This window comes from Phyllostomus hastatus, unplaced genomic scaffold (genome assembly GCF_019186645.2).
Source record: "Phyllostomus hastatus isolate PE091 unplaced genomic scaffold, TTU_PhHast_1.1 phas_scaffold_760, whole genome shotgun sequence".
NCBI lineage: Eukaryota > Metazoa > Chordata > Mammalia > Chiroptera > Phyllostomidae > Phyllostomus > Phyllostomus hastatus.
Genome location: NW_025334040.1, coordinates 2,517,000 through 2,539,368, shown reverse-complemented (window position 1 = coordinate 2,539,368; position 22,369 = coordinate 2,517,000). Strand labels below are relative to the sequence as shown.

Below are 22,369 nucleotides of genomic sequence, written 5' to 3'. Positions count from 1 at the left end.
CACACATGCTCACATATACACACAGGTACAGACGCCCACTGCAGCCACACACACTCAGGACGAATGCAGTGACAGCGGGCACACAGCTGATGCTCGTCCAGTCAGAGGCACACACAGCCACAGACGTGCAGACTCCACACGCCGGGACATACTGACCCTTAGGCACATGTGCAGGTGAACATGCACACGCTTGCCGCCGGAAGGCTGGCCCACACGGATGTGCACGGAGTCCTGTGCTGACTGCAGACACAGCCCTGCACATCACACCCACGCAGCCTGCGCGTCCACTTGCCACAAACCACACCCTGGGAGGAAGCTCCGGGCAGCCCCATGTGAGACAGCCCAGGCTCTGGAACCCCAGCACAGGCTGCCCTGGGAAAGTGAGACACAAATCACAGCCATTGCTCAACACATCCATCCGGCCAGGGCCAAGGTCAGGGAGGAGCCAGGGCCAGGCCTCGCGTGCCTGCCCACGCACTGGTTGCCACCGGCAGCAGACACCCAGCCACCAACGCAGACAGCTGGGGTTGCGAGGGATCTTACTAAATCGCCTCATCCCTCCGGGTTCAACTAAAGTGTCCCTTCCTCCAGGGAACCTCCCCAGGCTCCTTGTTTTGGAATTCTGTTCCTGCCATGCCCAGCTGTGTGAGCTTGGGTGAGTGACTTCACCTCTCTGCGCTCATTACCCCGTGTTGAGGGGCACAAAGAGCACGTGTTGAATACATGAATTAATGGAGTCCCCCCCCCCCCCCCCCCCCCACACACACAGGGACGTGGGAAGCTAGCTGCAGACTGGGCTTCCCCTCCTGGCTCCCGCTCAGCCCTTCCCACCCGGTAGAATCCCGGGGCCTGGTGGGACATGACACTATACTCCCCTGCACACGGAACCGAGAATCCAGCTCTGCAGCAACTTGGCAAGCCTGGGACCACATGGACCTGCCTGGCAGGGGTGGCAGTGAGGACTTTACACCCCGAATTTCTGCTTAAATATCTTCAGGGAGGACTCAAGAGGTCACTTCCTCTGTCTAGGCGTGAACATCGGCAAGGGTGGAAATGAGCTGTGCTGACTCTTCCCGCCTGAGGTTTCCCCGTGTCCCGTCCCCACCCACCCAAGAACCCCCCCGCCCAGGTCCACATCCTCCCTGCAGATGCCGGACACCCGGCTGGCGGTCGGAGGGCTGTGAGCACCTTCCCACTCAACGAGGGGCCGTGGGCAGGGCCCTCCCAGGCCCAGGCTGTCGTCTTCATGATGACAAGCACTCGGGCTCCGGGCTGGGGCACTGAGCCCTGCACCTGGGGTGGCTGTGCTGATGCGGGTAGGTGGACTGGGGCTTCCAGGGCAGGAGGACAGGGACAGGGGCTGCATGTCAGCACGCGTCCCCAGCCCGGGGCATGACTGACCCAAGCTGAGCTCAACCCCAGGCCTGGGATGACCAGACTGACTTCTTTGTCCTAAACCCTCCCCCGCCACAGGGCACGGGCGGAACAAGGATGAGGTTCCGTGAGCCACCCCCTCAGCCTGGGACAGCCCACGGCCTGTCTGATGACAACACTCAGAGCATCAGCAGTGGGTGCGGTCCAGGGTCACATGCCCCAGGTACTTCCCAAGCCCTGTATGCCGGACCCCGGTGGGGCTGGGTCTCCCTCTGTGTAATTCACTGCAGGTCAAGAGCTGGCCCAGTGGCCTGCAAGGATACCCTGGGAGCTAAGAAGTATCCGCCTGGACCCATGTGAGTGACACACGTGGGGACGCTGACCTCTAAGCCTGACGTGCCTGAGTACGCCCCGTATACCTGACTGGGTACGCCTGTAGCCCCCTTACTCCCGTGGGCAGTCCCGTGGGCAGCCCTAAGAACTCACCGTTGTGGGGTCTGAGGGACTGGGTGAGGCCCGAGGCGCTTGGAAAACCACGAAGACAGAAACACTCAAATCGAGCAGGACTCAGAGGGACACAGATGGACGGAGAGGCCCCTCAGACCAAATGTGCGGCCAGGAGCTCTCCAGCCTCAGGTCAAGAATTCTGGTTCTAAACCCCCACCTCATCCCCAAGCCAGCCAGGGTCCAAGACGGGCCCTTCAGGAAGAATGGGACCCCTCCCCCCACAAAAGATCACAAAGAAACGCCCCCTGCCCAGGGCCACAGGGCACACGGTCCTAAAGGAGCGGACTCCTAGGTCTCCACGCACAAGGGGAAACTGAGGCCAAGGGTAAATGGCTAGCCCCAGGGTCCCTGGCTGCTCACTCACCGGGCCAGGATGCGCTCTCAGCTCCTCTGATCTGTGGGTCCCCAGGTCCCCGGGGTCAGGGCGGGCGCACTGCCAGAGGCCCGGCCCCGCTCCGACTTTTCTGGGGAGCCACCGCAAGCTCCGAGCTTCGACGAAGTCACACCCTTCTTCCCTTCCTGAGTGCGGGCGGGTCTGGGCTGAGGGCACCTGATAACCTCCGCGCTGCATCTGTGGGGCCCCATCAGGCCGCAGCGGAATCCCAGCCTCACCGGGGGGGAGAGGCGGCCCCTCTACGACAGGAAGCTCAGGCCCAGATGTACTGACTGAGCCCCCAGCCCAGGCGGGTAGCTGACAGGGGAGCGGGCTCCAGGAGGCCTCCAGGCCCCCGTCCCGCCCTCCTGGTGGGGAAAGACCACTGGGCAGACTCCCAAGTCCCTGCTCTGGCTGGCCCCCTTCCACCACTGTGCCAGGAGACCTGTGGGGGCAAGAGCGGACTGATCTCTGGGCCAGCAGGGACTCCTGTGGGGGCCAGCCAGACTCAGGCGTGGTCCAGAAGAAAGCAGGCGGCAGCCTGGAAGAAAGGTGCTCTTAGGTCCCCCTTGAGGCGGTTTTGCAATAGGTGAGCCGTCCCTGAGGGGGCAGAGAAAGCTGGGGGGTCCCCAGGCAGGAGGGTCTGGGAGACCTTACCCACGTTCAGAACCTTCTGGGCTACTCCGGGGGCAGCAAGGAATGAAGAAAGGGCCCGGACTTCAGAGCCAGGCAGCCCTGGATGGGAATCACGTAACCTTGGCTAACTCACTTCACTTTTCAAAGCTTCGGATCCTCGTCTCAAGTGGAGACGGTTCGCTAGCACCCTGGAGGCGAGGGGAGCCAGGCCCCAGCCAGCTGCACGGGACACCGGACCCTCAGGCAGGAGGCCCGAGCAGCAGCACGGCCGCTGCAGCTGAGGCTCAGACGACCCCCAAAGACCACAGCCCCGACTGGTCACTGCAAGCCCTTTATTAACAAGTTGAATTTTTTTAAAAAAGAAAAAGAGAGATGTAAAAATACTTTTCCTGGAGGCCCTGTGTCGGGGAGGCACTGTTGGAGCTCACCCGGCGAGGGAAGACCACCCAGCCAGAGGCAGAGCGGCACTGAGGGCCCTGTCCCGGGAGCAGCGGGCCCGGGTGCGGGGAGCGGGGAGCGGGGGTGACTTGAGCCTCAGGCAGGGAATGTGCAAACGCCGGAGGCTGTGCAGGGAGTGATGGGTCGAGGGCTTCCTCGTGGAAGCCCGGAGCACCGTGTTCCCCTGTGTGGGCAGACACGCGTGTCCACGTGAGAGCTGGTGCCTGCACGCAGCTTACATACAGAACGCAGGGGGGGAGGGTCCTGCGTGAATGAGGGAGGAAGGAGAAGGAAGTGGGCTCATCCAGAGCTGGAGGAAATAGCTTAAAGAAGTCTCTGGAAGCCTGGGGACAAGGGGAGAGCACAGAGACTGCCGCTCCCCTCCGGCCTCAGGAGCCCAGGCCCTCCTGCCGTCGCTGGAGGACTTCGATGACACTGCTGATGCCGTCCTCAGGCACCTGTGGACAGGTGGGGGAAGAAGCGGTCAGGGCCGCTCCAACTTCCTGGCCCGCTGGAACCACCTCTTGTCCCCCCCATCCTTCTGGGTCTCAGTGTCCCTCTGGGAGCCCCAACCCCAGCCTGTGGTGCTCACCAGAGCGTGGTCAAAATTGAAGGTGCTGATGTAGTAGGCAGAGATGTCGGCCGCAGCCAAGGGACCTGCGATCTGGGCCACGATCCCGCATTCGTCTGAGGGTTGAGGAGAGGTCCATGTGGGTCACCCTGGTCACCCCACAGGCCCTCCCCACGCCCCCAAACACAGGGAGTGCTCCTCACCAAAACCCAGGGGCTGCCCCCCGATGCGCACCATCCTCCACAGCTCGCCTGTGGAGCTGGTCAGCAGGAGGTCACTGGGGAACCTGGGGAGGCAGGGGGACCTGGTGACTCCCGAGTCTGATGCTCCACCCCCTTCTTCCCTGGGCCTGGCTTAGGGTCAGGGGTCACATACTTTTTCTGTGTCTCCGCATCCATGACAATGGAGATGTAGCCCTCGATGAGGGAGAAGGCAAAGAATGTGATGGAGCTGGGTCCAGGATCACCAGCGGCTGCCTCTTTGGGGGCACTGGGAAGGGACAGGAGGCTTAGGTCCTCTGCCAGGCACGCAGCCCACGCCATCTCCTCCTAGTCGGCCCCCAGACTCCTGGGCCGGCCCTCCTGTCTCTGGGCTGCTTTCCTTCCCTGTCCTAGGACCCTGATCTTCTAATGGTTCCGAGTGGGGGTGGGGGTGAGGGAGGACAATGAACCCTGCCTGTTCCAAAGGACCCCAGGGCCTGAGGGCCAGACCAGGGCCTGGCTCCTGGGTGGCTCTGCCCACACTACAGCCGAGGGCTTCAGCTGCAGCACTGGGGCCTTTCCTGACAGCACCAGTGGAGGGTGTGCAGGCATGAAGGCTGCCAGGAACCAAGACACAGAACAGGGAACAGGGTTGCAGAACCAAGCGACGGGCGGAAGGTGGTGGGACAGAGCATAGCGAACAATGATGTAAAAACAAAGACTAAATGCAAACTGGGCCCACCTGTGGGAGTAGAAGAGGACGTCAATGAGGGTGGTGGCGATGGCTGGCAGTGTTTCAGGGTCCAGTGTGAGGACACAGAAGCGGTTCTGAGGGCTCTGGATGGGATGCACTGTAGGGTTGGGCCCTACAGGGCGGAGCCAGGAGGTGGAGGGTGAATAAAAGGACTGTGGGCTGGGGCGCCCTCTGGTGGCTGGCCAGGGAGGGGCCTGGGCTGGGTGTAGCATCCTGTTCTGCAGAAACCTGCCTTGGTTTCCCCAGCCCCAACTCCCTATCCTGTCAGACAGTCAGTGGCAGCTATTCTCCCCACACGCACCGACACACCTGCGCAAGGGCCTTAGTGGGAAGAGGACTGCTCCCCCCCACCCTGCCCGCCTAGGTCTGGGTATAGAGGGCGCCCTCACCATGCTGAGCACGGGGAAAGCCATTGCTGGAATCATCCCTGGCAACAGGCACTGGCTCCCCGCCCACCTCTCGGTAAATGTCGAACTCCTGGGCCAACGTGTGGATCACCACAGACAGGTCCTGCTCCCGCACCTGGGCCACAGGAAGATGGCATATCACACTGGTCCCAGGCAGCCATACCCACCCTGCCCTACATTGGCACCTGCGGGAAACTCACCAGGATGAAGTCCGTCTGGTAAGTGGACAGCATCAGCACGGACACGTGGTGCTCGGCCAGCGGCGCAATGACTGAGCGGGCAATCTTGGTGACCCCAGCAGCTTGCACTGCTGCACCGCTGTGGGACGACACGTTCATGACCAGCCACGTGGCCTCGGCCACTTGCAGGAACTCGGATGGGGGCAGCTCTGCAGGCAGAGGCCACATGACCAGTCAGGGCCTGAAGGGCTGGCCCCTGCCCCTCAGTTTCCCTGTTAGTGCCTTGGAGGGCTCTACCAAGGTAAGGCCAGGTCTGAAGACTGGGGCTATCTCCCTCCCCCAAGCTCTGCTCCTGACACCTGCTTGTATGCAAGGACAGAGATGTGCTTCAGGTGCTGGCCTGCCAAGGATTCAAACTTTCCAGTCAAGAGCTCCAGATTTAGACAACCTGGGTTCAAATCTCAGCTTTTCCATTTACTTACTGTTGACCTGGTGCAAATTATTTAACTTCTCTGAGCCTCAGTTTTCTTATCTGTAAAATGGGGTAACAGTATGTACCTCCTGACCGTATTTTGTGGGTTGACGCTTTATATTGCGTGGCACCACAAGAGGGCGCCAGGAGACCAGGTTGCCTGGGATATGCCCTTCTTCCTTAACAGACCCAAACTTTCAGATCCAAACTTTTCTGCAGTACAAACAGGGAAACTAAAGCCTGAAACAGTTCAGTGGGAGATGGGTCAAGCCCCATTTGGCTGGCCTGAGACTCCAGGCCTGTGAGGATAGGTCAGGCTGGCAGGAGTAGGAGCCAGAAGTCAGCTCCAGAGGCCAGGGAGGGGCCAGGCTGGTGTCCAATCCAGATCAGGGGCTGGGGCCAAGGTGGCTGCTAATTGCCCGAGCATGGCTAAGACCTCCCCCTACCCCAACCCCCAGGACCCTGCCCTGGGCTGGCTGCCTGCTTCTGCATTCCTTCCCCAACCCTCAGAATCTTGGAGCTCCCAGACAGCCAGGGAGATGAACAGCACTAGGGAAAAAAAGTCCAGGGGAAAATAATGGCTATGGGGATATAACAGCCACAGGAACCCCTGGTTCTTGTCAGCAAGTATAACTGAGGTCCTGCTGCCAGTCGGAGCCTGATAAGTGCCGTTCGAACACAGTCCTCATGGGACCCTATCAGATCAGAATTATAACTCTACCCATTTTCCATAAGAGGAAACAAACAGCTCAGAGAGGGGAAGTGACTTGCTCAAGGGCACACAGCCAGTGAGTTGAGGAATCCAAGTTGAATGCAGATCCTGCTGCCTTGAAGGCCTCAGCTCCTGAGTCATTCGATCTCAGCATCTAGTGAGAATCCCGCGAAGAGAGTGCAACACCTCTCCCCAGCCCAGCCCCCACCTTTGAAGCCCTCCTCGTCCACCATGAGCGTGTAATCCTCAGGAGTCTCCGTCAGGCTGAAGAACTTGCACCTGGTTGGGGGTGGGGAACATCTTCAGCCTGGGTTGGGAGGTGGGGGCGGGTAGACTTCGCTCCATCCGCCGAAGTTACCCCTACGCCGGGAGTCTCCCTGCCCCCTCATGCCTCAGTTTTCTCCCAATGGCTGTGGGGTGTGGGCCCCACGTCCGGAATCGCGAACTGGTTTTCGCCTCCAGACCTCCGCAGGAGCCCCCCGCCCCTCCATTCCGGGAGGGAGGAGAGGCTCACCCGCGGAGACAGCCCCGGGGCATCGGACCTGGAGTCGCCTACACCGGCCCCTCTGAACAGATGGGAGGCGTTTGGAAGAAGTTCCCCGCAGTCGCCAGGAAGGAATGCCCCAATCTGATACCGCTCGGAATTAAGCATTGCCCACTTTAGGCTGTTTGCGCCTTAACTGGCCCCGGATAGGCGGCGGTCCCAGGGAGGGTAAGGCCCGGCCGGATGGCGGCCGGGGGTGGGGTGGGGTGGAAGGGACCTCCCGCCCGCTCCGGTTCGCCCCCGCTCGCCTCGTGGCGACTCTAATCTCCAGACCCTGTCCCGGAGCGACAGTGGAGCCCACCCTAATCTGTGCCCCCGAACCCGGGCGCGCACCGGCTTCGGCGGGGCAGGAATAGCAGCTTGATGAGCGGGTGGGTGTAGAGCCAGAGACCGGAGCGGGCGAGGCTCAGCACCCGCACCCGGTGCTCTAGGATGTGCAGTTCCATCGCGGTCCGCGCGGACCGGACCCCGCCACCAGCCAGCCAGACCCAGGCCGCGCCGGGGGCGGGGTGGGGGGCGGTGCTGGGGGCTTAAAGGAGACGCCGCGCAGCCCAGTCCACGCCGCTGCGCCTCGGACCGCCCAGCCCCGCGCAGCGTCGGGCTCCCTGAGGGCCACGCCCTGCGGGACGCTCGGCCTATCCAGAGTGGCCGCACCCCCTTCTAACGCCAGAGCCTCACCAAGCTCCTCCTGGCCGCCGAGCCCCGCCCCGACTGACTCGGCTACTTCAGCTCTGGCTTTGGGATCACCAGCTGACAACGCCCGGTCGAATCCTGTAGACCCCGCCCATGCCGCGCCCCCTCCCCGGGCTCTGCCCTTTCCGCAGGCTGATGGTGTATCCTGAGGTAGGAAGCTTGCAGGAGGCATGCGGTCGTTTCTGGTTTTCAGGCCCCCAAATGGGTCTTGTGATTGAGGTCATTATGGGTTGGAAGGGCCGCGAGGAGAATCAGGGCTTCTCTGGGACCAGAATGCTGCCCCAAACCTTTGGAGCGTGGAGGGGTAGGGGTCCACTCTGCAGCCCTGGGGACTCATGCTTCTCTCCTAACAAAGTATCCAGACACCTTTCTGCCTCCTTCCTCTCATGGAAGAACTCTCCCTACCATGGTCACAGAGGTAGGAAGGGCCCCATCCCCCTGCGTCATGCTTTTGGGAGGGTGTTGAAGGTGGCCAGGCCTAAGGACGCCCCTGAAGACTACGCTTGGGCCAGGAATGCCCAAGGCTCAGACCGCAGGGCACAGGCCCATGTATCTGGGGCTCACTCGGTACTCAGGTCTCAGACCTGGGACTTGAGCCCTGTTGAGGCCTCCCAAAGCCAGCAGCCATTAGAAGAACCCATCTAGCTTGAGCATATCTAAACTTGCTTCATGCCCTAGGAGGCCCGGGGCACTCACTGGCAGATGCCCCAGGCCTGAGGCTTATTAGGACTAACTCGGGCTCATTTTGACGTTAGGACTGGGCTCTGCTCAGGCCTCCTCAGGGCTAAGACCCCAAGGCTAGCAGGCATCAGCACACCAAGGCTGGCCCAGTAGCAGGACTCAGCATGCTGGGGGGGTGGGGGGGCTGTCTGGCTTGAGCATCCTCAAGCCTCAGATCTGAGGCTTTGAACCAAGCAGGTTAAAGCAGGCCCACACAGGCCTCCCGCCTACTTGGGAGCCTCCACTGCAGGCGGATGGAAGCTGGGCAGCGCCCTCCCTCCCCGGGCTCTGGCTCAGTGGGTTCCTGTGGAACACTGTGCAGCCGCCACATCCTGACCTGTCCCCTGGAGGGTCAGGGGGAGGGGACTGTCCTCAAAGGCTAAACCCCTCATCTCATTCATGGTGCAGATGTGGTGGAAAACCACAGGTGTCAGGGTTGGGAGGCAGGAAGTGATGGCCTGCCTTGACCTTCTCAGGCCTCAGTATACCCAGCTGTACCAGGACAAGATGTTCCAGGCCGAAGCCCTGAGATGCCTGAAAGCTCCTAGGGAGGCTCCACTCCTCCCTCTTCTCCCCCCTCCCTCCATGGCCCAGCCTAGCTTGGTGGCCTGCCAGGAACAGCCGCTATTGTTTGACTGGAAAAGCTGCTTCCTCAGCAGAAGGGGGGCCTCTCCCAGGGACACCCTGTCCGTAACCTCACCAGTCATCAGCTGTGACCACAGAGCCTGCCTGGGCCCTCAGTGGCAGCCAGGTCCTCTGGCACCCTGGTCAGGAGAGGCAACTGAGGGGCTCTGGGTATAAATTTGGACCAGCCTCACCTTTCTCACTCAGCAGCTCTGCTGCCTCATCTGTCAGATGGAGATAATGGAGCCTGCCTGGTCAGCTGGTGACACAGCCCCGCATGGCACTTAAATGACAGATGGTCTTTTATCCAAGACCCAGCCTTCTGCCCTCTCTCCCAGTGGTGACCTGGGTTATACACGTGAGGGCCTTCCTGGTCTCCCACCTCTGGCACCAGCACCTGACCCAGAATGAGCACTTAGAACCTTATCAAGGCCACAAGTAGCATCCAGGCCAGGCCTTGAGGATGGAGACTCTGAAGGGATCTCCTTAAAGGACCCCCTCCAATCAGTGATGAGTAGGATCAAGGCCTGGGGAGCAGGCCCTGCTCCGCCCCAGCACTGGGATCCAGCCCTCACTCTCCTGGGTTGACCCTCACCCATGGTAGGTGGTGGACATGAGGCAGAGGGATGGCATGAGGGAAAACAGGGACCAAGAATAAGGGCTGGCCCTGGACTTGTCTTCGCTCTGGCAAAGGTACTTCTCAGAGAGGGTCTGGTGCTTGGCTGGGGCCAGGATGACAGCTCTGTAGGGAGTGGAAAAGATATGCTACGCACCAGGGGTGGTAACCCCTTCCCAGTACCTAGCTGCACACCAGCTCTCTACACAAGCCTGTTTATTTCTGTACAAAAAACCCATGTTTCTATTTTACACAAAGAACACCCCACCCACTCCCTTAATGTCAGTGCCCTAGTCCTGGGGAACATCCCCCGAGGAGGAGGCCCTGAGTGAGGCCCTCACTTCTGCCTGCCCCAGCTGGGCTGGCCTGAGCTCCACTCTGGAAAAAATAAATAAGGAGGCTCAGGCAGAATCTGTGCTGGGCCAGCCAGACTCTCTGCACCCAGTGGCCAGGCAGCTGAGCCCTCAGAGGGTGGGCAGGCCCTGGAGTGTCAGTCCGTGAACCATGGAGGTGTGTGGAGACCCCATCCTGGAGGCCTGAGATGCCAGGGTTACAAGTAGGTGTCCTCACTCTCCTGCGACGTCAGGCTCTCCTGGGAGCGGTGGTGGGCTGAATCCAGGGGAGCTGAGTCCTGAGGGGCTGGGGCCAGGTGGACTGGGTCCTTCAGGGGCACATCCTGTGGGGGACATGCGTCTCCTGCAGCGACTGCCACCTTGGCTTGAGTTGGCACTGGGGTCTTGTCCAGCTGCCCACTCGCCTTCTCCTGATTCTGCTGCTCCTGCTCCTTATGAATCTTCCTGGACGGCTTCGGTTTGCCTTTGGAGCCAGGGAGCAGGGCATCTGGGGGCAGGCGGATAGACGGTGAAGGTTGCAGGGTGGGCCGGGGGCCTGGCTCCGCCTCCAGGATGGCCTTGGCACCATGCAGCCTAGGCAGGGGGCGGGACTGCAGTTCACCCCGGGTCTCCTGCCAGCGCCGTAACTGGATGAGGTGCTCACGCTCAATCTGGCGCTCTGTCACTGGCAACTCTACCACCTGTGGGAGCAGTGACAGGCAGGTGGGCACCAAGAAGAAACTTCCTCTCTGCCTCCCAGCCTGGGCACCCCCCTCTGCCTTAGAGTCCCCCAGTTCTGGTCACTAAAGTCTGACCATAGGAAGGATAAAGGTCTGGTCCCTGTGGTGGTCACAAGTCTCCTGGTAGTGGTGAGCCAGGCCCTTGAGACCCAGGCCTCAGAGGAGAAAGCTGCCTACAACTCATGACTCTATTCGCCTAGCTATATGTCACCTAATTACAGCCTCCAAGAGACAAAAATCCACAAAAGACAGAAAAAATGGAAATTAAAGCCAAGGCCATGAATATGGTACCAGGGAAGAAGAGGGGGTGGTGGGTTGTAGCTCTTCTCATTTCCAAGTGGTGCAGTACAGGGAAGGCTCCACAAACTTAGACCTCTCTGTGCCCCCTCTTCTCACTGACAGGAGGACGAGGTCCACCCACACCGTGCTGGGCTGCTGAGCACTGAGCCTGGCACCAATGACCCACTCTCGGGCAGAGGGTTACCAGGCTCCCCTCCAAAGGGCCCACACATCTCCCCCTCCAAGTGGTGAGAGGAAGGTATGGGCCTCACCTCCTGGACCAGAAAGGCTTCCTGCATGATCTTGGGGCTGAGGCTTCGCAGTCGCTCGATAGTCTCGTACTGGCCCTGGCAGGCCTTGAGCTTCTCCGGGGAGCCCAGCGCATGCTTCAGCAGCACCAACCCCACCCGGAAGATGATCTTGACTCCTGTAATGGGAGGGTGGGGGTGGGCACTGAGTGCCAGGGGGCCTTTAGAGACCTCTGAAAAGAGAGGCTCCCCTGTGGACTGGGCTGGGGGCAGGGGGCTGCTCCCTGGAGCTCGGCCCAGTACCTTCGCAGAAGAACATGTCCCAGACGCGCAGCACAGAGCTCCAGGGCAGGGTGCGGGCAAAGGCACACATGAACCACTCTGTCATGTAAAGCAGGGGGTCGATCTTCTGCCGGCTGAGGTGCTTGTGGGCCACGGGCGACACCTTCTGCAGCAGTGAGAAGAGGATCTCCCCATCCAGCTGGATCGCCTCCTGAGGGGAGAGTGAAGTCATGACCATAGGCCTGTACCAGCCCGGGCAGGGACCTCACCCAGGCCCCCAGCACCAGGCAAGCATTCATTCATTCCTCAGGTGGCTTCCTGCCTGCAGGGAGCCAGTCTCATGCTGGGTTATGGAATACAATGATGAGCCAACAGACAGTCCCCTTTATGAGCATGTAGTGAAAAGGGGCAGACAGACATGAGTCGCAGGAGCAAAAAGACTAGGGAGAGTGGGAGGAGGGCTAAGTGCCTAGAACATGGCAGGAGCAGGAATGCTGAGTGGCGTGTGCCAGGTGTCCTTTTCGTCAGGGTCAAGGACAGCTCCCTGAGGGCAGAAAGATGAGGGAAAGGAGTTACCAGAGGAAGGAAGGGAAGGAAAGGGGCAGAAGTTTAAGTATATGCCAAGGCCGAAACAGGGAAGAACTTGGTGCACTAGAGGAAATACGATCCTGCCAAGTAGCCAGATGGCTGAAGGCTGAAATGGAAACAAGTGTGGAACTGATGATGCTGGAGCCTGGGAGACCTGACCCTGGCTGGCCTGGGGACTTCAGCTTGAAAGCAACAGAAGAAAGAAAGAAGGCCGGGAATGGTTCAAGCAAGGGCAGGAGTGTCTGTGGGGAGAAAGTCCTGGAGATGCCACAAATGGTGTCCAGCCTGGGGCAGGTCCCAGTCCAGGTCCTGGGCCCAGCAAGCACTCACCAGTTTCTCACTGTAGTAGCCGGGCAGGTACTTCTCACAAATCTGCACCAGGCACCAGAACGCTTGCTGTGGGCAAAAGAGACGTAAAGCCTTGCTGCTGGGTGTTCCTTGCCCGCCCACCTGCCCGCCCAGAGCCTGGTGGTACCTCAGCAGGCATGTGCATCAGCAGAACAGCGGCAATGGGTGCCTGGGCCTGGCAGTAGCCTTCCTCAGGTCGGTACAGCGTGTAGGCCTTCAGCACACGGAACAGGTCCTGCTGGCTGTGGAAAGGCCAAGCATTGTAGGAATGACAGGTGTGACTCTGCTACCCACTGTCCTCACCTGTGCCCCATTAGACCAGGCTTGTCTAAGAATTCATACTTCTCTGGAGAGGGGATGTGACTTGACAGTGGTCACTAAGGGGTCAGTCTCCGACTGTAGCACATGAACTCTCACATGACCAGGGGATGGAGGAAGAGAGGTGCTTCCCGCATTTGAGAGGTGAGAGCAGAGCCTCAAAAGAGAAAGCAGGGGGCAAGGCCAAGCCGGGATGCCAGATACAGGGTAAAGATGTGTTGGGGCTGGAAGTATGGGCTCCTCACCCAGAAGCTGTGGCATCTCAGCCAACCCACTCTGTCCCAGGGGTCTGTCTTGGTGTCCTGGCCTGCCACTTCTCTCCCTTCCTACATACCCTCTATTCACCTCACTATCTCTAATCCTCTTTCTCCCCACTAAAACCTGTTTCCAGGAAACAATTGGGCTGGGCAAGTGCTAACCCTCTGGGGAGTAAATAATGAAAGTTGCCCCAGAGGTAAGAGGAGAGGCCAAGAGGACCCATTAAACTCAAAGCAAAGAAGGAAAACTCTAAAAGTGGAGTTCGGGCCCTGGTTGGTGCAGCTCAGTTGATTGAGCATTGGCCTGTGAACTGAAAGGTTGCCGGTTCAATTCCCAGTCAGGGCACATGGCTGGGTTTTGGGCCAGGTCCCAAGTTTGGGGCATGTGAGAGGCAACTGATCAATGTTTCTCAGGCACATTGATGTTTCTCTCCCTGTCATTCTCCCTCCCTTCCCCTCTCTCTAAAATAAATAAAACCTTAAAAGTAGAGTTTAGGCTCCCTAGCTCCTGAGCCCCCTAAATACCTCCACATGCATTTACCTCCTCTGATTTCTGAGGGACAGGGCCTAAAGCCATCAACAGACTACCATGCCCAGGCTGCTCACCCATGGCCCCCCCGGGACACAAACATCTCATGGAAAGGGAACTGCCGGTGCAGGTCACGCTCAATCACGTCCAGCCACTTGGAGTCCCCAGGGGACATATCCAGCTCCTAGAAGCAAGGTTGAGAGAATCTATTAGGAGTTAGGGATGGCTAGGAGGATAAGACTACCCCAGGTATTAGAGGAGCCCCCACCAGGGGCAGTGCCCACCCAATCCCATCATGAACTGGCCCTTCCAGAGATAGGCCAGGAAGCCCAGGTGGAAAAGCCTGGGCAGGGCAAAGAAGAAAGGGTAAGGCAGGGCCCTGGAAACGCTGAGCGGTAATCTTGGCCCCAGGACGACCTGTGTGGGTAAGGATGTGCACCATAGCTGTAGCTGGAAATAACTTACAAAAATTTCTTTTAGAATCCACCTTATGTCACATCCCTAAGATGGAAGGCTACCATAAAGGTCCTCGCATTACACTGTTCACAGAAGAGGGAGAAGTCATTTGCCCAAGACCTTGTAGTTAGAAAAACGGTGGAGCTGGGCCTGGAAGCCAGGTTGACTCAAGCCTGCGCCTTCAGTCCCAACTCTTCGGCTACCTGTCTCCCTGTGCTAGTGGTGTCGCCTATTCAGGAAGGGGGGTGTGTGTGAGATCTGCACACAGTGCTGTCTGGAAGGACATGACATTTGTCAAACCATTAACCTCAGAGCCATCTCTATGTGTTAAGATTTCAACAAAGTTTAACTGTTTTCTTTGAATTTCTGTAAACATTTTAAGCATGAATACCATTTATGAACCCAAGTACAGTTGACCCTTGAACAGCACAAATTTGAACTGTTGGACTGCAGGGGTCCAATTATATGTGGATTTTTTAAATGTATTTTTAAATTATAGTTGGCATGCAGTATTATATTCATTTCATGTATGCAACTTAGCAATTAGACATGTATATACCTCACAAAGTGATCACCTCAATAAGTGTAGTACCCTTCTGATACCATACATAAAATTGCAACATTACTGACTCTATTCCCTATGCTGTACTTTATATCTGTGACTATTCTGTAATGGCCAATTTGTATTTCCTAATCCCTCATGTTTTCATCCATCCCCTATCCCCTTCCATCTGGTAACAATCAGTTTGTTCTCTGTATCTATGGGTTTGTGTCTGTTTCATTGTTTGTTCATTTGTTTTGTTTCTTAGATTCACTATATAAGTGAAATAATATGGTATTTGTCTTTCTCTGTCCAACTTATTTCACTTAACAAAATACTCTCTAGGTCCATCGATGTTGTCATAAATGGCAAGATTTCACTCTTTATGGCCAAGTAATATTCCATTGTATATATGTACCACATCCCCTTTATCTTTGTCTATCAATGAACACCAAGGTTGCTTCCATACCTTGGCTATTATAAATAATGCTTCAGTGAACATAGGGATGCATGTATCTTCACAAATTAGTGTTTTCAATATATGCAGATTTTTTTAACCTTTATATAAGTGGACCCACACAACTCAAACCCATATTGTTCAAGAGTCAACTGCAGAGGGCCAACTTAAGTTATAGGTGGACTTTCCAACTGATGGGGGGTCAGCACCTCTCACCCCCACGTTGTTCAAGTGTCAACTTTATGCCCTGGTGGGTGGCTCAGTTGGTTGGGGCACTGTCCATGCATCAAAAAGGTTGTGGGTTCAATCCTGGTCAGGGTGTGTACATGAGGCAACCAATCGATCTCTTTTCTCTTCTCTTCTCTTCCTTTCTCTTCTTTTTTGTCCTTCCCTCCTTTCCTCCCCCTCTCCCTTCCTTCCTCCCTCCCTCCCTCCCTTCCTGCCTTCCTTCTTCTCTCCCATTCTCTCCCTCTCTCTTTCTTTCTCCTTCCCTCTCTCTAAAAAATCAATAAATATATCATAGGGTTAAGATTTTTTTAAAAAGGTCAACTGTACTACATAAAGAAAAGTAATTTCTTGGTCATTTCAAATATTCTATATCTTGATCTGCATGTTAGTTACATGCATATTATTTGTCAAAACTCACTGAACTACACAGTTAAGATCTGTCTATTTTACTCTATGTATATTCATACCCCAACTTTATGAAGAAAAAAATTGCCCTGGCTGGTGTGGCTCAGTGGACTGAGTGCTGGCCTGGGAAGTGAAGGGTCGCCAGTTCAATTCCCAGTCAGGGCACATGCCTGGGATGCGGGCCAGGTCCCCACCTGGGGGGCATGTGAGAGGAAACCAATCGATGTATCTCTCGCACATCAACGTTTCTCTACCTCTCTTTCTCTCTCCCTCCCCTGCAATAATAAATACAATCTTTAAAAAAAAAAAATAAGAAAATCAACAAAAAGGAAATCTAGAAGGCTGAGCAGGGAAGCAGACTAAGTACACGTTGTCCGTTGTCCGCAGGACTGGGCCAGCATCAGGGAAGGCCCCCAGGAGGAAGGCTTGGTCCTCAGCAGACACACCAAGTGGGTGCAGGCACAGGACTGGGCCCTGACTGGCAGGTAACTTCATACGAGCCCTTTTCCATTGGTGGGGGTATTCTAGCAGTGAACTAAAGGACCTGGGGTAGCAGGTAACTTAATATGTGAGAGTGAGCACTGAGAGAAAAGCTGATGGAGCAGTCAAGGCTGGAGGGTGGCAGGAGGAGCCAGGAGCTTCCAGAGAAGGCCCTGGAGCAGGCACACAGTTGAAAAGGTGGGTGTGCAACCTCTAGGGCCCCACATACCCTCAAGACAAGGGCCTGTTTGTGTCCTATGCATCCCTAAGTCAGGCCAAGGGCTGGATACTGAGTACAATTCAGGTTTGCTTTTGTCAGAAAGGGAAGGAAGGCCCCACAAATTCTCCTGAGGTTCCGTTGAGGTGGCGACCTTAGAACACAAAAAAGTCAGTTCCTAGGATGTGCTCACCTGGTACCTCAGCAGCCCAAGGTTTTTAATCACACACAAGTGGGTAAAAATGAAAACAATGTAGCTGAAGGACCTGTAGGGAGAAAGGCTGCTGAGAGTAAAGGGCAGGTGTATGTTGCTGGCACTACTACAGCCTCCACGAGAGCCTGAAAGCACTGGTGTCATCATGAGGTGAAGCCAGAGAAGAAAACCAGGTAAGAAATGGATGGAAGGCGCTGTCCAAGAAAAGAGGAAGAAATAGGAACTGCAGGAGAGGCTCTGTCTTAGAGCCACCAGGTACTGTAGCACCTGCCCTGACAGCTGAGATTGGGGTTGGCCACTTCAGTCTGCATGGGAGCACAGAAACAGGTATGTGCTGCCACCAGCAGCCCCCCCTCATCATACCTCCTCTTTGGGCTCATGTGCCCTCAGCAGCCAGAAGGAGCCTAACACCCCTGTCTATTTCCTCCATGTCATTCACAGGCAAAGCCCTTCCAGGTGTGCTCATAAACCACTGTTCCAGCCCCTAGGACTGTCTCAGGACATCCTGAAGACCTTTGCTTCAGGGCATCCTGAAGACCTTTCTTGGCAAATCTACCTCCTTCCACAAGCAACCTTCAAGACTCCACAGGAGTGGCCCATTCCTCTCCTGACACACCACTCAGCACACACAGCTCTGTGCTCTGCTGTTCACACAGGATGCATTCACATTTGCTAACAGGAGGCTGGCCAAGCTGCCCAAGCTCTCAGCTCTCATGCTGTACTCTGGCAGCCAGAAGTAAGCTATGGACTTAGGTGGGGCTCCCTCCCCTGAGCCTCCCCCTCTGCCCAGGATGTAGCCCCATGAAATGAAAGACATATTGCCACTGGGAGGAAGACTCTGAAATTGAGAGGCTGCTAGAGTGGGGCCTGGTATTGGTATCCAGTCCAACTGCCCTAATGCAGAGCTTCACCCAGGCAGACACACTCTACCAGACTCCTTGACTTCCAATGCCAAGTACTGCCAGCAAACAGCTCTCACCCTCTCTAGGTCAATGCAGAAACTCTAGGCTGCCCTACTCCACCCACCCTTGTCTGGGAACGGTGTTCACTGAAGCATGAAGTATGCAAACAAAGAGCTGGTGGCTCACAGCCTTCTCACTGTCTTTCTGTCATCAGTTCCAAGAGCCTGGGAGAAAGCCTCATGCCTGGGGCCAGGTCCAATAGGTAAACCGGGGCAATCCCAGGGAAGCCAAATGCCTCCCACAGTTTCCTAAGAGAGCATGCTAGAGGAGCTGCCCAGCCCAGGGAAGCCCAAAAAGCCCCATGAATGGAGGACAGAGTGTTCTTACCCTGGCCACTAACTGGCTCCTGACTCCTAAGGATATTATATAGTTTGGCTTTGCCACACCCTGGGCTAATAATCCCACAAGCAACACAGGTGAACTGTGTCTGACTGAGCATGAATGAGAGGAAAGAAAGAGTAGAGGACAGAAGGCCAGGAAGTGTTGAGGTTTCTGTGGCCCTACTAGGCAGGTCCCCAAAGAACCTAAGCACAGGGCCACAGGCACTCAGGGAAGTGGTCTGTGTGTCCCCTCCTCATGAAGAGCTGGGAGGTGGCCCACCGAACCCAAGAAAGCAAACCTGATTGTCAAGAGAAAAAGCTAGAATGGACAGTTAGGAACTTCATGGGTGGTGGTTCCATCCATTGCTCATACTGCTGAGGTCCAGGTGGACACATGGAGGATCACTGCCAGGAGAAGGATGCCAGGAGATGTGGAAGGAACAACAGAGTGAAGGAAGGGCAACTCACGTCAAACTTTCCAGGGTTCTGCTGTAGCTTCACCTTGCCTCCTGATAGGTACTGCCAAGCACGGCCCCGTAGAGAAGGTGGGATACCCTTCTGGCACCGCAGACGGATCTGAAAGTCAAAAGGAGGGCCATGCCAATGTATCCACCCAGGAAGCTCCCCTAGAGGCTGTGGGCCAGCCCAGCCTCTCTGCTGGTACATGGCAGACCTTTGGTGAACACATTAGCAAGAGCAGAAAAGGGGAGAAACTATCTATTCCCTACTATTATTGCTATGCTACTATTGCTATGATGCAGATCCAATGACTAGGGGTGTGGGTGAGTGCAATTAAATGTGCAGCCAGCAGGTGATGGCAGAGTCCTTATATCCCCTGATCCAGTGACAATGCAGGTATTACTGAGGTCTACCACAGGTTTCTGAATCCTGATCAACATTTTCTGAATCAAAATGAAACAATACAAGTTGGAGAAGCCCCACAGGATATCACCAGGAAGGGATCCACATGGTGTGGGGTACAGCTTTAGCCACTGGAAGGGTAGCTCATGAAATGACCAAGAAAGTGGCTGGGTCACTTTCACGGCAGTCTTTGTTTAAGAGGCCATGTAGTAGGACATGGCCAGCCTAGAGAGGAGAGGTCTCAGCACAACTCAGAGGGAAGATGGGAGCTGATCAAAATATCTTCCTCTTTGTTTTGATCAAGAAACCCTCCTCTTGTCTGCTCTCCCTAACCCTGAGTGTCCACAATCACTAGCCTAGGGCAGAGGCAGCTGGCCTGGGTGCTAAAATGTCATAGGCCTTCCACCATCACTCACAGACTAGGAGAGGTGAGGGAGAAAGTGTTTGGGGTAGCTCATGATCCACAGCCAATGCTCAATTCATATCTAACTATTTTTATCAGAAAAAAAGACTTCAATCACTTACCAGCCTTTTGGCTAAAATCAAGCAGTTATCTGTTCTTATCAGCTTAACATCTGATACATCCTCCATCTGAGGACCATGTGTTAAATGGATGTTTGGAGCAGGGAGATAGAATAGGAACTTGCTCCACATCGACCTGACATTGTAGTACCTCTGGGAATGGTGCACCTCTTTGGGGATGAGAGAGAGAGAGGAAGAAAAAGAAAAGAAAAAAAGGCTTCCACTGCCAAAATCCAGTGTGCAAAACCAGTCTTTTACAAATGGGGAAAATGAGGCAAAGAGTGGGAAAAATATTAAGGTCACACCATCAGAGGTGACCACGCAGTAGAGGACCCCACTGTCTCCTAGCTACACTACACAGGCTAGAGGGATCCAGCCCCATGCCTTTCCACTGGCCGCTCAGAGCCAGGCAGAGAAGCAAGTTCCCCCTGGGCTGAAGACTGAATGAGGCTCTGAGGCAGCTGCCCTGATTGTCCTCCTTGACCTCAAGGCTAAGAAGGGTCAAGAAGGGTGAGAATGGGGGTGGGGGGACTGACACTCCCCTCAACCTCTATACTAAGCAGCCTGGCTTAGGATGAAAAAGATGGGAGCTCAGGGCAGTAGGGAGAGCACCTGCGTGTGCATTTGGATCCAGCACTGAGCCAAGCATTTCTCATTCATAGTAAGATCAGAATGACAATACCTAGGATTCTATTAGAATGGGGAGCGGGGGGAACATGCCTAGCAGTCTGTCTTCAATAAATGATGGCTTCCTCTCCACGCCTCCACCCCAGGAGGATGCCTGACAGAGAAGGCTCAGGGTCTTGGGCTCACACCTAACTTCCCCTCACCTGGAAACCCCCTCAAATAGTCCCACTGCAAACTCTCAGAGGAGGGTGACACAGAAAGCCCAGCTTCCTGAAGACCAGCACAAACAAGAGAAAATTTTCCAAGGGTCAGAAAGAGTCAAGAACCAGGAAGGAGACAAGCAGAGGCTGAGGGCAGTGGGGGAAGAACAGAGTGACTGGTCACAGGAGCCAAACTTAAGTTTCTAAGGCTGTCTGTGCAAAGTGGGGAGAGTACAGGAGCGGAAGGGAACTGCCCCAGACTCTGGGAGCAGTTTCCGGCTGCTGTGGGACAAGGGTCTCCTTAAGGAAGCCACTTGGTCTGGGCAGGTTTTGGCAAAGGGATACAGTACGGCCCAGAGTTACTGGCCCTTTAGGCTCCCCTCAGGGTCAAGCTCAGCCAGACCAGGCCCCACATGATCAGAGCCCTGTCATACTTGGCCGGCCCCAGCAGAGCCCAGGAATACCTTCAGTCCACTGAAGTTCTCAAAGAAGCCATGACCTCAGGCAGGGTCGGGGCTGGGGAGTGAAATCCAGGAGTTCGGCTAGCTTTTCCCAGCTCTGGCCTGTGGAATCCTCCCAGTACAAAGATAACCTCCACATGCCTGCCTTAGGGAGAAGGTAGTAGTGGGGATTAATAAGGAAAGCATAAGGGATTATCATTCTCTGAGTCAGTGCCTTAGGAAAGGAGGTCTCTGACTGTTGAGTGAGGCCACACTCTCACCCTGCTGGCTGAATTCAGACTGCTTGAGCAGAGCCCTATGGGGGAAGATAGCATTTCAGCCACAGGGCTGGGCCCCTCTCCTGGGGACTTGGGATAAGCCCAGAAGTATTGGGTCTGGACCCACTTCCTGAAACAGGTATTTTCCTTCCTGTGCCATGACTTCCTCACCACAGGGAGAGCCCAACTCTGCGCAGCCAGGCAGGAAAGCTCCCGGGGCCAGTGTGACCACTGCTGAGGTGGCTAGTGTAGAGCAGAGGGCTACAGCCTCTGGGTAGAGTGGGAGGAAGCCTCTTGTGGTGGCCCTCAGCCTCTAACCACAGTGCCAGAGAAGCAAAGGGGAAGAGGAAGTGGTGCTGGCTGCTGTGCTGAGAGGAGCTCCCCAAGGCACCCCTCTGGAATTTCCATTTGCAAGGGAGGCTGCAGCAAGAAAGTCAGAGCCACTAGTCACCACGAAAGACAGTGGAGAGAGAGCTGAAGTTCAGGGTAAGAGCTGAAGGGTGAGAAGGCAGGAAAACATACCCCCGAGTCAGAGCCCAGGCCTACTCCTCTCTTCCCATGAGCACAGGGCTCTACAGTCACCACCTCAAAGGAGCCTTGAAACAGGATTATCATTCTTACTTGATGAGGGAAACTGAGGCTAAGGGTGAAGTGACTCACCCCAAGTTACATAGCTAGCCACAGGCATGAAGAGAAGAAGGCAGTGGGGTGGGGCCCATTCCTATACCTGACCTTTGATCCTGAGCTTTCTGCTAGACCCTGCAGCTAGCTAGCTATGCCAGCCTAAACCACACCAGTGTGTCAGCTGATGACAGAGAGCCAAAAAGTTTGCTCTCTGCGCTGGGAACTTGTGCAGAGAGACCCTAGCTGTGAGGCTCTGGGCAGGCCTCCACTAGGCTAGGGAGTAACTGAACCCTGCTGGGGTGGCCAAGGGCATCAGTGCACACACGTGAGTGGTGGGCAAGGACATTCCTGCTGGGCAATAGAGGTGGTGCGTAAAGACAGCCAGACTAGAAAAGGCCCAGTCATGTTTTCATTTTTATAAGACTATTAAACTGTGAGATTATTTTTCTTTCTTTTTGATTTGGCCAGGAGGCAAGAGAAAACTGATTAAATTAATCTAGAGGGTGAAGAAGTCCCCCTTATTGTGGCGGTGAAGAATAAAGGCACTAAAATTATTAGACACCTGGGTTCAAATTTTGATACTGAGGTCATCTGTAAACTGGGGATACTACTACTACCAGCCTGACTAGGTTATTATAGGGTTATCCAATCAAGCGCCCAGCACATGGCAAATGTTTGACACATGTTAGCTATTATGAGTATTATAAAGTCCTGCTCCATAGGTAAGCAGCAGTGAAGACTTCCTCAGGAAGGAATGGAGGAAAGCTGCCTATAAGGGCTTTTGGCTAAGAGCAGC

General features: G+C 55.8%; 2 protein-coding genes and 1 pseudogene across 3 annotated transcripts in view; 1 reads left to right on the top strand and 2 right to left on the bottom strand.

Annotated features, from left to right (window-relative positions):
* Window positions 1–3,207: 3,207 nt before the first annotated feature.
* On the bottom strand, window positions 3,208–7,745 carry CASTOR1 (cytosolic arginine sensor for mTORC1 subunit 1). Its single transcript, XM_045826822.1, has 9 exons — window positions 7,501–7,745; window positions 6,832–6,902; window positions 5,461–5,648; window positions 5,243–5,375; window positions 4,842–4,965; window positions 4,275–4,388; window positions 4,103–4,185; window positions 3,921–4,015; window positions 3,208–3,786 (listed from the first exon to the last, which is right to left on the bottom strand). The coding sequence occupies exons 1-9, from the start codon at window positions 7,611–7,613 to the stop codon at window positions 3,718–3,720; spliced, it is 990 nt and encodes a 329-aa protein (XP_045682778.1). The 5' UTR covers window positions 7,614–7,745; the 3' UTR covers window positions 3,208–3,717.
* Window positions 7,746–10,003: 2,258 nt separating this feature from the next.
* TBC1D10A (TBC1 domain family member 10A) overlaps window positions 10,004–22,369 on the bottom strand; it is a 30,055-nt gene continuing 17,689 nt past the window's right edge. The window contains exons 3-9 of one of the 2 annotated variants that reach the window (XM_045826899.1): window positions 18,490–18,597; window positions 13,819–13,925; window positions 12,765–12,879; window positions 12,620–12,685; window positions 11,723–11,912; window positions 11,444–11,598; window positions 10,004–10,853 (exon numbers count right to left, since the gene is read on the bottom strand). In XM_045826899.1, the coding sequence (XP_045682855.1) occupies window positions 10,371–10,853; window positions 11,444–11,598; window positions 11,723–11,912; window positions 12,620–12,685; window positions 12,765–12,879; window positions 13,819–13,925; window positions 18,490–18,597 (1,224 nt within the window). In that variant the 3' untranslated portion in view covers window positions 10,004–10,370. The remainder of the gene's footprint in view (window positions 10,854–11,443; window positions 11,599–11,722; window positions 11,913–12,619; window positions 12,686–12,764; window positions 12,880–13,818; window positions 13,926–18,489; window positions 18,598–22,369) is intronic. The other variant, XM_045826900.1, reaches the window with a different exon arrangement.
* LOC123811021 lies at window positions 19,399–19,577 on the top strand (annotated as a pseudogene).

Coding starts and splice junctions, on each gene's coding strand:
- CASTOR1 (XM_045826822.1), bottom strand. CDS start 7,613: ATGGAACTGCACATCCTAGAGCACCGGGTGCGGGTGCTGAGCCTCGCC. Junction 4,186..4,274: donor GATGCGGAGACACAGAAAAA/GTATGTGACCCC, acceptor CTGCCTCCCCAG/GTTCCCCAGTGACCTCCTGC. Junction 3,787..3,920: donor TCAATTTTGACCACGCTCTG/GTGAGCACCACA, acceptor ACCTGTCCACAG/GTGCCTGAGGACGGCATCAG.